Below are 16447 nucleotides of genomic sequence, written 5' to 3' on the forward strand. Positions count from 1 at the left end.
CTCTGCCTAAACTGCATAGGTTCTTTTAAACGGCTCTTATACTCCTTGTCACGAAATTCTTGTTGGTAAAATAGCAAAACAATTCACTGAGATAAGGATGTAAACTTCTAACCGTTAAAATTAAAATTCTCAAACTTTAAAGCCAAAATACTCTCACATTTTATACTTTAACGTAGAATATAGTATAACATAATCCTCTAAAGGAGCCCTGGTGTGGCGCTGTGGGTTAATGCGTCAGTCTGCAAAGCTGTTTGAACTGCAAGGTCGGCAGTTCAAGCTTACCAGCTGCTCCTTGGAAACCCTATTCAGAGTTACTATGGGTCAGAATCAACTCGACAGCACTTAACAACAACAAAGTCATCTAAAACTACATGGGTACCAACAATTTTATTATGGTAAGAGATTTTCTAACTTTTGTTGGCTAAGAAGCTTTTAACTTTTGGTCACACACACCCCACCCATTCCCCGCCCTTTTTATCTCCCTGAGAATCCTGTAAACACATCCATTTTTGTGTGCTTGTGTGTGTTTAGTTTCTTTACCTAGAAGACTAGGAACCAGTCTTTCACTCCCATCTCCTCATTTTCCGTTCATTTGCAATAATGTGATTAACTTTAGCTTCAGACCATTCAATGAAAATGAGTTCTAATGTCAGGCTGTCTTTGTTCCAAAGTAGTTCCACCATTCCCTACATGGGTTGCCTTGGGGAAATTGTTTAACCTGAGTTGTTTGGTTTCTTTAATCTGTTAAGTGGGGAGAACAATAATGATGACTTAATATTTTGAAGTTTGTATTATTTTGAAAGTCCGTGGTAAATCTTAGTAAATGTTAGTTAAATTTTAATGGGGAATAGACAGAGCTCATCTTTTATGATTCTATTAAGTGTCTCTGAAAGTTATGCATTTTTCTTTTTAAAAGAGTTAGTAAGAATAAAAATAAGCATTTATAATCATTACATTATATCTTCAAAACTTCAACCAGGCCTGAATGGATAGGCAAAAAAGTAAGAAATATTATCTCTTGCATGCTGGCTCATTTTTGACTGATCTCTTGTGATTCACAGTTCATATGTATCTCACTAGCATTTCCCAAGGTTTGACCTCTGTCTCTTTTTGAACTTTCTCTCCAAAATAATGCCACATCTGAGTGGAGACCTCGCATATGCTGTTTTCCTCTCTTCTTCCTACTCATCTTTTCTTTCTTTCTTTCAATAAACATGTATTAAGCACATATCATGTATAAGGTAACCTGCCATGGTTACATACAATAGCAGAAACCATGGGTAGCCCAGAGACAAATCTTCACATTCTTGCGAAGAACGGTCTCCCAGGGAGACAGCCACAGACATACCCAGAGCTCCAAAGACAGCAAGCCAACTCACTGCCACTTTCTTCTTTGTAATATCCACACTGAGTTTCTCAAAGGCTTCCAAGCTTCCTTTGGTGTTTCTCAATTTTTATTGAAATTCTGGGAAAACATAATCCACCCATATGATTTGTTAAATTCAAACAATTCTGCTTCTGAGATATTTTCAACATATTCTTTTTTAAAAATGTATTTTAAAGCTGACAGTATTGAAATGATAAGAGCAAAAGAAGAAAAATAATATTTTTCTGTGCTGTTTGTATCACAAATTTCTGAAATGAGTTATATACAAGTAAATTAGAATACCTTAAACTTGTATAACTCTTATCAAGCTTGAGTTGTTGTTGTTATGTGCCATGGAGTCGCAGAGTCGGTTCCGACTCATAGCTTGAGAACAAATATAATTGAGGATTTGGCTTTAACTGAATTTTCATGGAATGTGTTCCTTTTATCTGTTTCAAAGAATGTCTAATTCTCAAGTATCTTATCAGTTATAGATACTGTCAGTGTTTCCCTCTAAGATCTCTTTTCTTAAGGAAGACAGATATCCCAGTCCTTTCTGTTGGGTTATAGCTCTCTCTCTCTCTCTCTTTTTTTAACTTTTGATTGAGAACTGAGTGAGGGTTTACAGAGAAGAGCAACAGTTTTACACTCAGCAAATCATATCCTTCATTTCATTTCAATTATTGCAATCTCCTCAATGTAATGTCTGTTATTCAACTTCTTCCCTGTGATTCTTGCTTCCATTCTACTTTGTTTCCCAGCCCTTCTGAATTTGGTCCTTAGGTAAATGCTGCCCTTTCAATCTTGAATGGTTGATCTTTCCATGGTGTACATACCTCACTAGTGTTGTTGTCCCTACTATATACCCACCTACTGCTTAACTGAACACTGAACCACAAGGGTGACTCCAGTTCTAGACATGAAGGGTAACCGAGGGCCATAGTCTCAAGTCCCACCAGTCTCTTTCTGACTAGTAAGCCTGGTCCCAATCAAGCTAGGACCTTCTAATGTGATCTCTTTCAGAATAGTGGGTAATGGTTAGCCAGGCACCATCTAGTCCTTCTAGTCTCAAATCAGGGCTGTGTGACTAATTTTCATGTGTTCCATTAGTACATTGGACTAATTGATTCCAAGCGTCTTCAATTATCATCTTTCTTCTTTCCTCTGAACAGGGTGAGACCAATAGTTGCACCTTAGGTGGCCACTCATGATCTGTTAAGAGCCCACTAACTACTACAAAAGTAGGGTGCAGAACATTGTCTTCGTGGACTATGTATGTAAAGCCAACTGTCTTTTGGGTTATATCTTGAATGTCTGAGACCATGGAGTATGCACACTCAGCAGCCAACCCAGGGATTCCTTGAAAATCTGGACTAACTTTGGACTTTTTAGATGAGTTAGTGAAAATTAAAATAAGTATGTATAGCTATTATATTGCAATATCTTCTAGAATCTCAGAAGCAACCCTCTGCAGTTTAATTTAGACAGCTCATAGGCCATCCCAGGTTGTTGGGCTTATTCTGAGATGGCCTGAAGTTTTCAAATATCCTTTGGGAGAGCCCGCCTTTCTGGGACTTCTTTTTTAAGAATGAATGAAAATAGTATTGATTGGGCACTTACTATGTCCTAGAAAATAAATTCTGTAAGTCCTTACAAATTTTTTCTCACTTAAACCTACTAACTCCTTGAAGGAAGCTTGGAGTGCTGTGGTTAGGCACTCGGCTGCTAACCCAAAGGTTGGAGGTTTGAACCCATTAGTCATTCTGAGGGAGAAAAATATGGAAGTCTGCTTCTATAAAGATTTGAAGCTTTGGAAACCCTATAAAAATTAAACCAAACCTATTGCCACAGAGTCAAGTCTCCTGCAGAGCAGCTGGTGGATTTGAACTGCCGACCTTGTGGTTAACAGCCCAATGTGTAATCCCATAATGTGGTAAAGGCAGAATCAACTCAAAGGCAACAGGTTTGGGTTTTGGTAATAACTTTTGGAGGGGGATCATGTTTTACTGATGGAGGAATCAGATTTAGAAGTTTTAAGTAACTGCCAGTGATGAAATTTGAAAGTTACTATCTGGCCAACTGATTGGAAGAGATTCATATTTGTGCCCATTCCAAAGAGAGGTGGCCCAACAGAATGTGGAAATCATTGGACAATATCTTTGATATCTCATGAGAGTAAAGTTTTACTCAAGGTAATACAGAAATGGCTGCAACCATAAACTGACAGAGAACTTCGAGAGGTTCAAGTCAGATTCAGAAGAGGATGTAGAACAAGGCATATCATTGCTGACATCAGATGGATTATGACTGAAAGCAGAGAATACCAGAAAGATGTTTACCTGTGCTTTATTGACTATGCAAAGGCCTTCTATTGTGTGGATCATGACAAGCTATGGACAACATTGTGAAGTATGAGTATTCTGGAACACTTAACTGTACTTATGAGGAACCTACACATAAACCAAGAGGTAATTGTTTGAACAGAACATGGAACACTGAATGTTTTAAAATTAGGAAAGGTGTGTGACAGGGTTTTGTCCTTTCACCATACTTATTCAACTTTTATGCTGAGCAAATAATCTGAGAACCTGGGTTATATGAAGAAAAACATGGCATCAGGATTAGAGGAAGACTCATTAATAACCTGCAATATGCAAATGATGCAACCTTGCTTTCTGAACGTGAAGAAGATCAAAGCCCATAGCATTTGGTATGGATTGCATCTCAATGTAAAGAAAACAAAAATCCTCACCACTGGACCAATAAACAACATTCTTATCAATGGAGAAAAGAGACTGAAGTTGTCAAAGACTTCATTTTTCTTGGATCAACCATCAACACTTAATGGAAGCAGCAGGTGTGCATTAGACAAATCTGTTGCACAAGACATTTTTTTTAAGTGTTAAAGAGCAAAGATGTCAGCTTGAGGACTAACGTGCGCCTGACCCAAGCCATGGTATTTTCAATAATGGCTTGCGAAAGCAAGACAGTGAATAAGGAAGACCATAGAAGAATTGATGCATTTGAGTTATGGTGTTGGAGGAGAATATTGAAAGTGCCATGGGCTATCAGAAGAACAAACAAATCTGTGTTGGAAGAAGTACAGCCAGAGTGCTCCTTGGAGGCCAAGATGGCCAAACTTCATCTCTCATATTTGAGACATATTGTCAGGAGGGACCAGTCTCTGGAGAAGGATATCATGTTTGGAAAGGTGGAGGGTCAGAGAAAAAGAGGAAGACCCCCAGCGAGATGGATTGGCAAAGTGGCAACATCAATGGGCTCAAGTGTGGCAACAATTGTGAGGTTGGCCCAGGACCAGGCAGTGTTTTATTCTGTTGTGCACAGTGTCACTATGAGTTGATACCAACTTGATGTCACCTAACAGCAACAGTGATGAGAGCAGGTAGAGCCTCCTATGCTGGGTGTGCTTCTCTCCCCCACCTTGGATCCACTCCATGCCCTCTCTTCCCCATGTTTGTGTTTGAGGCTGACCTTTATGGATTAAATTCTAGGGTTCCCTTCACCTCTGGCTTCCAGTTTGGCTAGTGAGAGGCATTTACAGAAGAGTGAAGAATGAGAGGGGAAAGAGGTCAGGGTACTTCTTACCACTACTGGCACCTTGATGTGACGTGGTTCTGTCACTGGCTGTTTCTTTCCCAGTAGTAGCTCCTGTTTTGCTGATCCCTCTATAGGACTCCAGCTCCCTTCCTTTACCCTGACAAATTTAAGGGTGATAATTTTTTCTGACTGTTGCTAATCCCTGTGTTGATTCCCTGTACCCAACCCACACTTTTGTAAATTGTACCTTCACTTAATTCTTTTCAGTTAAAATCTTTGTATGTGCCATGTTTTTCTCTTGGGAAGGATCTTGACTGATGCAATCATACAAAGTTATAATGTTTCCACTTGAAAAATCCCAGGACCTTTCCTGTTAGAAATATTCTGTTATGGTGCTGTTGGATAAGCACTGGACTTCTAACCGCAAGGTTGGTGGTTCAAACCCACTAGCCGCTCCTCGGAAACCATATACACGGTCACTATGAGTCAGATGACTCTATGGCACTTAACAACAACAATAGTCTCCTAGAAGGTGTCTGTATCCACTTTGTACACCTAGAACTACTTAAAAAAAAAAAAAAAAAAAATCCAGGATCAGAATAATACAAGACAAGAACTCCTCTAAACCAGGAACATTGATTGACCTGAGCATCCTTTAGCCCTTACTTAGGCCAGCCCTTGGAATATTGTAGGTGTTCAATAAGTGTTCAGCTACAGAGGCAGCACCCTTAGACAACAACAGCCTCTATCCTCAGCTCCCGTCCTCCTTCTTCCCTCCCTGATAACACCTGCTGAGCTGCTGGCACCTGTAGGATCTGGACAACCATGCAGGGCAGCGATGTGCTGGATAGAAGGAAGTTCATCCGCGTGATTTCTGCAGTACCCAGAAAGGATGGGTACAGTATGTCCTGTGGTGAAAAGCTTGTGAAGAAGGAATGCAGGTTTTAGTTTCACCCCCACATTGCTGCTCTTCCTATTTGAGAATTGTCGCTTTCCCCCATCACCACTCACACACAAAAGCTTTGAAATATTTTATTTTGAGAAATGGGATTACAGTCTATGTAACAATGAGGCATTAGGAGGTGGCACATGAATCGCCCTTCTATGTCTTATACATTGAGTGCTTCTCCAAGTCCCTGTAGAGGAATTATTATTCAGTCTACTGTAGTCAGCCACGAGGCATGTATTGCTTCAGAAACATTTGCATCTGGGTAGGCCTGATTTTTAAATATTCTTGGTGGGAAGCACTTTGAACCAAAACGCACACTAAAAGGCAATCGCCATGGAGACTGGGCCTCCTCTGTGCTTTTCTCTTAGAGTTCTCTTCCCTGGGGCGGCTCAGCACTCACCAGGGTGTCCTTTGCGTGCTGCTTTGGGGTGGGTACGGGAGGGGCTGGGCACAGCGTGGAGGGTAGTCCAGTTGGAAACTGAACCATCGCCCTTGATTGAAAGGTGGAGATGGCTGCCCGTGTGGAACACAGTTTATGTGAAGGGGGCGCGGGGAGTTCCAAGAGTGTGCAGACCCCACCTCAACAGCCTAGGCTGGGGACCACGTGCAGGAACAGCGCTTGGGGGCCCTTGGCGCGCAGCCGCGGTGGGAGACTGCGCCGCGTCCTGGCGGCCCAGAGTACCCGGCGTCTGTCTCTGTGTGTGCTTGTCTGGGGGGCTGTGCCGCCCTGCTCCCCATATGAGAGTGTGTGTGGTCTCGGCTAAGCGTCCTGCCGAGTGGTGGAACGCGCGCGCGCCCTTGTGGGTTGTGTGTGTGTGAGTGTATGACAGTGTGTGTCAGGTGACTTGGGTCACGCAGTCTCTCCCTCTCCCTTCTCAGGGAGGAACTGCCGCGCTCCGGCTGACTCCTCCGCCGGCGGGCGGGGCGGGGGAGGGGGCTCGGCGCGCTGGGAACTGCCGGACCCAGACCTGGGCGCCGCCCGCCGCGTGGGACGCGCGTCCCCCACCAAGCTCCAGACAAAACCCAAATTGAGAGCTAGGTTGCGGGCTGCAGGCAAGAAGGCTTCGCACCACCCCTGGGACCCCCGCTGCTCCTGGGACAGCCAGCCGGTGGGCGCGATGAGCCAGGTGCTGGGGAAGCCGCAGCCGGAAGACGAGGACGACGACGAGGAGGAGGAAGATGAGCTAGTGGGGCTAGCGAACTACGGGGACGGGCCCGACTCCTCGGACGCCGACCCGGACAGCGGGGCGGAGGAGGGAGGTGAGCGCCCGATCTCCCGCCCGCGCCCGGCCCGTGCGTCCTCAGCCAGTCCCCCTTCCCTTCCCTCGGCCTCTTCCCGCCCCCAGCCGGCCGGGCGCGCGGGTCGCGGACTTGGAGGGGCTCCAGAGGAGCGGAGTTGCGGGGTGGGGGCGGGGCACCAGAGGAGCGACCGCGAGCTACAAAATGGGGGAGCCTGGATTCGGAGGGGAGACTGGGATGGGTGGAGAGGAGGAGGAAGGGAGGGAGGAAGCGTTTGGGCTGGAGGGACGCACGTTCAGTGGCCTCCCTTACCCCTGTCCTGCAGCTGCCCGCAGGGACTGCGGGTTGGGGAAGAGAGGTAACCTCTCGGAGTGCCCTGAGGCCACTCCCTGTATGCTGCGGTTGAAGCCGGGGTCAGATGTCGTTGCTAAAAAAGGCAGCCGGCAGCAGCGTGACTAGCTGGGTCGTCCGCAGCTGCGGGTGTCAGTCTTGTCCATATCGCCCCGGGGGTGGGGGTCTTAGGATCGCCTATGTCCGTGGCTTGGGGGGAATCTGCGGGACGGCAGGGGTAAGGGAAAAAGTGTGCGCAGGTGAGCCTGGAGTCTCCGGGTGACCACGGATTTCCTGGGATCCGGGCAGATACGGTTGTTAGGACACCTTATCTGCACTCGGTGCCACCACCTGGACATGGCAGTGCCTGTCCAGGAGTGAGCACCGGGCGGGGGAACACATTGCCACTGAGAAGCAAACTCTTGTTTCTTGTTCAAGAAGCGTAATCTAGCCATCATTCATTCACCCTGTCGGCTCTTGTTTTACTCTTAAGGTTTTTAAGAACCTTTTAGGATTCCAGAAAGGTTACTCTTTTTTATTTCCTTCAAAGTCAAGGAAAAGGCCTTTAATCGTATGGTCACTTGAAAAGGTCAGAAAAATACTGCTCTTAAACCTGACTTATCAGTGAAATTTTATGCATTCTAGAAATGAAACTTTAAAAATAGTTCACATTGAAGAAATTGTGTGAAAGATAACAAGTATTTTTGTAACTGTTGGTTTTTAAGAACTTTGGTGGAGAATTCATTGAACTTATATAACATTCTCTACACAAGGACCATTTCCTTTTTATTATTTTACCTAGGGTAGGCTTTACTCTCTATGAATCAGCAAGGGAGATGAGGGAGAAGTAGCTTTCAAGTCATCCTTTTTTCATATTGGCCTGTCTCTCGGGAGAGTTTGTTCTAATTCTCCATTTGCTTAAACTGGTGTTGCACCTGTGTACTTCACTCTTCTGCATTCTCTGTAATTGGTCCCACAGTTGAGCACGCAGGCCACATTTTTGTAGATAGACCCTTTCAACCCTGTTATTAGAGTCTCTAGGGCTACCTTTCATAATGAAATTGTTCGGGCACTTCATTATTATTCAAATTGTATTCATTAGTTGCTCCCAGAACTTTGGGCACTCCAGAGAGATTCAGAATGGGCATATATTTGCAAAAGTATTTGAAAGGTAGATACACAATACGTGAATGTGTGATACTCTTTAAAGGAAGAGAGAGAAAAAGAAAGAAAAGAGAAAAAAGAAACCATCTCTGGAAGGAAATGCCTTGTAGTTTAATATTGTCATGGGACACAGAGGGATTCCTGGAAAAGCACAGGACCTGCTTGTTTATCCTGCAGTTCCTTAAAAGGGACACTTAGAAAATTCATTTGGGGATCTTGAAATTGAAGTGTAAAGCCCTGCCTGAGGTGTGGGATTGGATTTCCTGAACAAAGGGCTTCCCCAGAGCCTCATCTTGGAGGCCTCACTGCTACTAACCTAAAGCAAACCTGGCTGTAACTGATGCTTTCGATTACTTTTGCGTGAGTTCTCAGAACCAACCTGAGATCTTGCTGTAAAAGGATTGAGTATATTTACATAGAAGGAAGAGTATTTATTTTTCAGTTTCTTTGGCAGACACTACTTAAACTTGGCCTCTTCTCCCCCTAGACTTGCTGTGTTTGCTTAGGTGGTCTGTTTCTCAGAAGGCATCCTCCATTGTCTCTTGGCTTCTGGTCTTTTCATGTTTCCTTGACTTTGCTTTTGGAGTTTTAGGTCTTGATGCACAATTTCTATCAGAACATATGCTTTCTTAACTAACAGAACCCACAATCAGTGTTCCAGCAAGGACTGTTTCTAACAACTGTAATGCTGAGTGATTATGGTCCTGGGGAGTTGTGACTTCCAATACCTTTGCTTTCAGAGGCTTGGTTCTTGGAGCTCTATGGTGCTGCTGAAGAGTCATCTTGATTTCTAATGGGCCCAGGGCACATGTTGTATTAGTATTATAATTCTGTTTTACTTTTGGTAAACTTCACACTTTGAAACTTAAAAAATGTAACTTACTGATTTTGAGGAAAGAAGGATCTGAGGGCACTTTGAACCACGAGCAAAGCATTATAAACTTCTTGGTTTGGAGTCCTGGTATGATGCTGTAGGATAAGCACTGGACTGCTAACCTCAAAGCCAGTGGTTAAAACCCACCAGTTGCTCCTTAGAAACCTTATACAGGGTTGCTATGTGTCAGAACTGACTCGATGGCACAACAGCAAGCCTCATGGTTTAGTGTCTGTGCTCAGTAAGGATCTGAGACTTTCCATGAGGTTCAGAAATTCATCCTGGCAGGTGGGATGCAGGACTGAGTAGCTTTGCCAAGTAAATTGCAAAGCAAGTTTCCAGGCACTATAAAAGTTTAGAGGTGGATAACACGATTGTCACTCTTATAAAGGGCCAAGATCTTATTTTTAAATGTTGTTGTTAAGTGCTGTCGAGTCGGTTCCGACCCATAGCGACCCTGAACAGGGTTTCCAAGGCTGTAAATCTTTATGGGAGCAGAAAGCCTCATCTTTCTCCCTTGGAGCAGCTGGTAGTTTCAAACTGTTGACCTTGCGGTTCACAGCCCGATTCATAACCACTACGCTACCAGAGCTCCTTTTAAATAGAGTACTTTTAACATGTGTTGCAGCAAAGGTGAGACTTAAATTGCACTTCTCTGTCTTTGACTCCAAATGTATGCACAAGTAACAGTGTTTTTAGGCACTTCAGTTTACTTGAGCACACACTCCCTGTCATGGTAGTAAATCAGCCTCCATGCTTCAGATAAAACAACTCATCTAGGGAGCAATGGTACAACAATTGTACCAAAGATAATGATTTTTTTAAAGACAGATGGACTGTAAAACTTGAGAAAACTATTGTGCTCTAAAAGCTGTAATAGCAAGGAAAACAAAGAAAAGATCTTATATAATAAGAAATTAAAAAATTTCCCCCCAAAGTCCCTTCCAGTTTTCAGAGGAAACTTGGCTAAGAGAGCTTGCTCACTTGAAATCTAGTTAAGCATAGTCCTTAGATCCATGGCATCCTGCACACCCAGTTAGGATGTGAGGAAGTGACACATTAGGTCATTACTGAAGGCAGATCCAGTGAAGCAAATCCAGGAGGTCAGCTTGTGCCACTGTCCTGATCCATGTAGATGGGGTGAATCCAGCAATTTACATTTATTTATTGTTGTTGTTAAGTAGCTCTGGTAGAGTGGTGGTTACAAATCGGTTTGCGAACCTTAAGGTCAGCAGTTCCAAACTACCACCTGTTCCGTGGGAGAAAGATGAGGCTTTCTGCTCCTGTAAAGATTTACAGCCTCAGAAACCCTGAGCCAGTTCCTACTCCATGGCACATAACCACCATTGTTGTTGTTAAGTGCCAGCTTCCAACTCATAGCGACCCTTTGTAGGGTTTCCGAGGAGCAGCTGGTGAGCTTGAACCACCAAATTTGCGGTTCAAACCAATCTTTATTTCCTTAAAATAATCTAAAAATAATTCCTCACAGAATCTTCTCATCTGTCAAGAGTAAGTAGAGATAACTGTTCTCCTGATACTGAAACTGGCTGAGAGATGCCAGGGGATTTTTCTAAGGCCCCATCAGGAGCAAGGTTTAGGAGAGGGTCAAATACATGATGTATGGAAATATAAACCCCTTCCCTTGTGATTCAGTCTTGTCCAAAAAGAATTGGCTTGACAACAGTCCTGGCTACAGCTAACTTCTTCAGTTTCCATCTGACACTGAAAAAAGAGATGGAAATGCAGAATAGTTGAGGAATGATTTGGCCAAGGTCATGCCATAAACACTGAGCTTATTCAAATAAATATACTGAGGGGGCATATTTTTATGTAGGAGTCCTAGTGTGGCGCTGTAGGATAAGCACTCAACTACTAAATCGGTTTGAACCGCATGGTTGGTGGTTCAAACTCACCAGCAGCTCCTCAGAAACCCTGTACAGGTTTTCACTTCCTACCACTGGTATCTCTTTCTTGCTCATTTTTCTTACTTTATTTCTGCTTTTGTATCCCATACCATTTATTTTGAAACCTCTTTTATTTTCCCTCTCTGCCAAACTCTGAAAAAAATTTTTGTGACGGTGGCTTTCCCCGGCTCTCCTGCAGTACTAAAACACCTTATGCCTGCCCTAATGTGTTCTGGTCAACTTTCTCAAAGACCTCTGGGGAGGACTCCAGTTTAGTTTTCCAGATCTGTAAAATGCTGTAATATGAAGTTGATTCTGACTCCTAGTGACCCATGTGACAGAATAGAACTGCCCTGTAGGGTTTCCTAGGCGGAAATCTTTATGGAAGCAGATTGCTAGGTCTTTACTCTCACAGAGCTGCTTGTGGATTTGAACCAAAAACCTTCAGTTAGCAGCCTAGCACTTAACCATTGAGCCATCTAGTACATATAAGCAACTTTCATCTGCTCTTTTTCTGGATATTTTTTTTTGGTTTTGTTGAGAAGACACACAGCAAACAATTCAACACTTTCTACATGTACAATTGAGTACCTTCTTCAAATTGTGTAACTATTCTCAGCCTCCTTTTCTGAGCTGTTCCACCTTCACTAACATAAGTGCACACTGCCCCCTAAAGGTTTCCATTCAATCTTTTAAGCTGCTATTGTCAATTTAATCTCATATAGATCTTTTTTTTTTTTTTGGTACTGTTATTATTGTTGGTAGCGTAGTGGGTACGAATTGGGCTGAGAACCTTAAGGTCAGCGGTTCGAAACTACCAGCTGCTCCGTGGAAGAAAGATGAGGCTTTCTACTCCCGTAAAGGTTTACACCCTCGGAAACCCTGTACAGGGTCGCTATGGGTCGGAACTGACTCGACAGCACTTAACAACAACAACAATTATTGTTGTTAAGTGCCATTGAGTCGGTTCTAACTCATAGGGACCCTGTGCAAGGTTTCTGAGGAGCAGCTGGTGGGTTTCAATCTCTGACTTTGCAGCCTTGTAATTAGTAATCCAGAGCACCACACCAGGACCCCTTTTTTGTACTAAATATCTTTATTTTCGTGTTTTTTTCTTCTATCTTCTTCCTGACCCAAGGTAAATAATGTCTACCTCTAGCCAGTGAATATATCTCCCTTCCTTTCCACCTCTGGAAACCATTAAAGAATGTTTCTTTTAGCTTACTTTTACAATAGTAGTCTCAAGCAGTTGTCTTTTCATGGTTGACTAATTTCACTTAGAATAATGTCCTCCAGGTTCATCCATGTTACTTTATTTGCTCTTAAAGCTATTGTTAAAAACTTCCTGAGAATACCTTTCATTTCTTGCAGTATTGCAGCATTGGTAATTCAGAACACTATAGAAATGTTATTGCATACATATCTTCAGAAAATATGGAATCATGTTTTTAGTTTATGAGTCGGAATAGACTCCTCATACCCAACACTTAACAGCAGCAACAATTTTTAGTTACCAGTGTTTTGAGAGGATTTCACAGAGAAAGATTTGGTCTTCGCACATAAATAAAAATCACTTTCAGAGATCTTTATACCTTTGAAAATATGTATTCTGTTTGCATTTAATCTTCCTCACTAGGTTTTTAGTAGTTAATGAAATCAACAGAGAATCTTCTGGTTTTCACATATTCTCTGGTTAGTAGTACTTTTCTTATTCATGTATTTAGTTCCACTTGAATTGAAACTTATTGAACTCCTGGGTCTTGAATGTGTGAGTAGTTGCATTGATCAACCCACTGTTGTAAAAATTTAAAGGCGCCACAAGTCTGTTGCAAATAGAAGCAAAGTAGAGCCCCCTTCCTTAAACCACAAGCCTTTGTTGACCCCAAAGAATACTCATAACAAAGAGATTCTAACTTAAGGAAGAGTGAGCCTCTAAGTATAGTCACATTCTACAAAAGGCCCCTTTCATTACCTAGACTTAGTTTTGGGAAAAAAGTACATGTGTGTGTGAACATACATAAACAGAGACTTTCATAGATGAGGAAATTAAGACTCATGGTTTAGAGGGACATGTCCAGGGTGACACAGCTAGTAAATGGCAGAGCTGGGACTTGAACCCCAATCTGGTACTAACCCAGCACTTTTTAGAAATGATTCCACTTGCTGCTGTAAATTTACTATCAGATTATCCTAATTCTTCATAAAATTTTTGTTTTATTTTTCTATTTTGGGCTTGTACAAATGTGTCACTTTTTGGAGAACTTTTCTTTATTATAATAGCTTACAAGTAGATAACACATGGGTTTAGAAAGTGCATTTCATGCAATGTCTTATTCTCCTAGAGAGATTCTGTGTAAGGAGGAGATTGACATTGGCTTTAAGGATCAACATTCTTGGCTCTCAGGCAGCACTGTGCTCTTGCGTATTCATCTTTCTTTCTCTAGTGTCTTTTTAAGGCCTGTTGGCTTTTGACAGGGCTCTGACAGTTCCTGGATAAATTGGGGATTAAGTAATTAGTATGCTGATATTAAAGGCTGATAATGGTCCCATTAGAAGACCTCTCCGTGTAATGCTGCCCCTTTGGTGGTCTTCAGTAGTCCAGTTTCAAAGCTGGATTATTTGGAGATTTCTGGTATTGAAAAGACCTACGAGAAGATTGCTGTTGTTAAGTGCCTTAAAGTCAGTTCCGACTCACAGCGACTATGTATATAGGGTTCTGAGGAGCAGCTGGTGAGCTTGAACCTCCAACCTTGTTGTTCAGATCAACCTTGCAGTCAAGTGCTTATCCTACAGTGCCACACCAGGAAGGACTCCAAGGAGAAAATTGTTGTTGTTGTTAAGTGCCGTCGAATTGGTTCCAACATATGGAAACCCTGTATAGCAACCCTATATAGGGTTTCCAAAGGAGCTCTGGTAGCGTATGGTTACAAATCGGGCTGTGAACCTTAAGGTCAGCGGTTCGAAACTACCAGCCGCTCCGTGGGAGAAAGATGAGGCTTTCTACTCCCGTAAAGATTTACACCCTCGGAAACCCTGTACAGGGTCGCTATGGGTCGGACCCGACTCGATGGCACTTAACAACAACAACATAGGGTTTCCAAGGAGCCACTGGTGAGCTTGAACTGGTGACCCTGCAGATCAAACCGACTTTACAGTCCAACGCATTAACCCACAGCGCCACAAGGAGAAGATAAATTTTGTGTCCCTAACCACAGTGGGTAACTTTACCTAGGCATACAACTGATCCTTTTGATATCCAGTGTCAGTTGTAGGTCTGGGCCAAAGTCCACCATGAAGTTTCTTTTTAAAGCCTGGATTAATTTAGCTTCAGACCTGCTCACTTTCATTTATTCATCCCAACCAAGGAGTATTTATTTAGTATGTTGGTGGTGTTTTTGTTAAGTGCTGGTGAGTTGCTTCCAACTCATAGCAACTTTGTATAGGGCTTCCGAAGAGCAACTGGTGAGTTTGCACTGCCAGCCTTATGAGTAGTAGATGAGTGCTTATCCTACAGCTCCATACCAGGATTCCTGATTTAGTATGTATTGTGCTAAGTATTGAAGCCTCAGTGTTTACATCTGTAAGGGTTAATTGGTATCTACTTAGGTAGCATAGTGGTTACAAGTCTGGCTGAAACTGCTAATCGTTCTGCTGGAGAAACATGTGGCTTTCTGTTCCCATGAGGATTAACAGCCTCGGAAACCCTACACAGGGTCACTATGAGTTGGAACTGACTCCACTGCACACTGCCACCACTCACCACCACTTGGGGATTAGAACCCCTGGGTGTTGCTGATCATTAAGTACCTGACTGCTAACTGAAAGGTTGGTGGGTCAAGTCTACCCAGAGGTACCTTGAAAGAAAGGCCTGGCAACTTCTGAAAAGTCAGCCTTTGCAAGCCTTACGGAACATAGTTCTGTGACACACAGGAGGTCACCCGAAGTTGGATTCACTCAATGGAAACTGCCTTGTTTTTTGTTTTGTTTTTCTGTACTAAAGGATTAGAGATGACACTGAAGACCTCCTAAATGGTCAGTACCTGGTAATTGCTGGATGAAACATTGGAGTAAGTTGGGATTGAGCTGTTTCACTGTGGCCAAGCTAAAACTCCCTCAAACATGCTTCATCCTAGGTCAACAAGATCGAGAAAGGGATGACCTGCCTTAGCAGCCTGTCGGTGTAGCCTCACATCCTTCCCATCCTTCTGAGATCCCAGACTCCTTCCCCACCTGAGCTCTCTCTCTCTTTGGATATATATGGTGGTGGTGTGCCGTGGAGTTGATTCCGACTATAGTGACCTGTATAAGGTTTCTGAGGCTGTAAATCTTTATAGGAACAGAAAGCCTCATCTTTCTCCCACAGAGCACCTGGTAAACACGCAGATCCCACAAGTGTAAACACCTGCTCAGTGTCTTCTCCGTTAGTATCTTGGTGATGAAAAGGGCCCTTCCCATGTTCCCTTGGTCTGCAAAGTCAGGAACCCAGGACTTCTCGCTGTCTCTGTCTGTCTCTCCCTCAACGTGGGCCACCCAGTTTTATTGATTCTCCTTGAACATTTCACAAATCTTTTCCTTTTGCTCGATTCCACTGCCTGTGCCTTTGTGTCGTTCTCATTTCTATTCTCATAAAACTTCCTAACTGCCTCCACACTGGCTTCTCTAGGAAGTCTCCTTCTGGAATGAACTTCCTGAAATGTAAATCTGACAATGTTAGTCTCCTTAGTGATTTCCTTGTTGCTTTCAGAGTAAACACCCACCTACTCAGCATCTAATTCATGAGCTAGCCTGTTTCTTTCTATAAAAACTAATTTATTAAAAATATTTATTGAACTCATGCCAAATGCTACATTGTATTTCATCTGTTTACGTGAAAGAGACAAACAAGTAAACATAAGAAAATAAATATGAAAAAGAGAAAAAAAAGGTAATTGTTTATACTGATCCCAAACCAAATCAAGCCAGTTGCCACTGAATCAATTCTGATGCACAGTGATCCCATGTGTATCAGAGCAGAGACATTTTTTTCCTTTTGGAAGCAGATCACTAGATCTTCTGAAGCACGT

General features: G+C 43.0%; 1 protein-coding gene across 1 annotated transcript in view; it reads left to right on the forward strand.

Moving 5' to 3' along the window:
* Nucleotides 1–6732: 6732 nt before the first annotated feature.
* Nucleotides 6733–16447, forward strand: part of RRAGD (Ras-related GTP binding D) — a 77369-nt gene continuing 67654 nt past the window's right edge. The window contains exon 1 of the mRNA XM_006870619.1: nucleotides 6733–7133. Coding sequence (XP_006870681.1) covers nucleotides 6992–7133 — 142 coding nt within the window. The 5' untranslated portion in view covers nucleotides 6733–6991. The remainder of the gene's footprint in view (nucleotides 7134–16447) is intronic.

Source organism: Chrysochloris asiatica, unplaced genomic scaffold (assembly GCF_000296735.1).
Source record: "Chrysochloris asiatica unplaced genomic scaffold, ChrAsi1.0 scaffold00146, whole genome shotgun sequence".
NCBI classification, from domain to species: Eukaryota; Metazoa; Chordata; class Mammalia; order Afrosoricida; family Chrysochloridae; genus Chrysochloris; species Chrysochloris asiatica.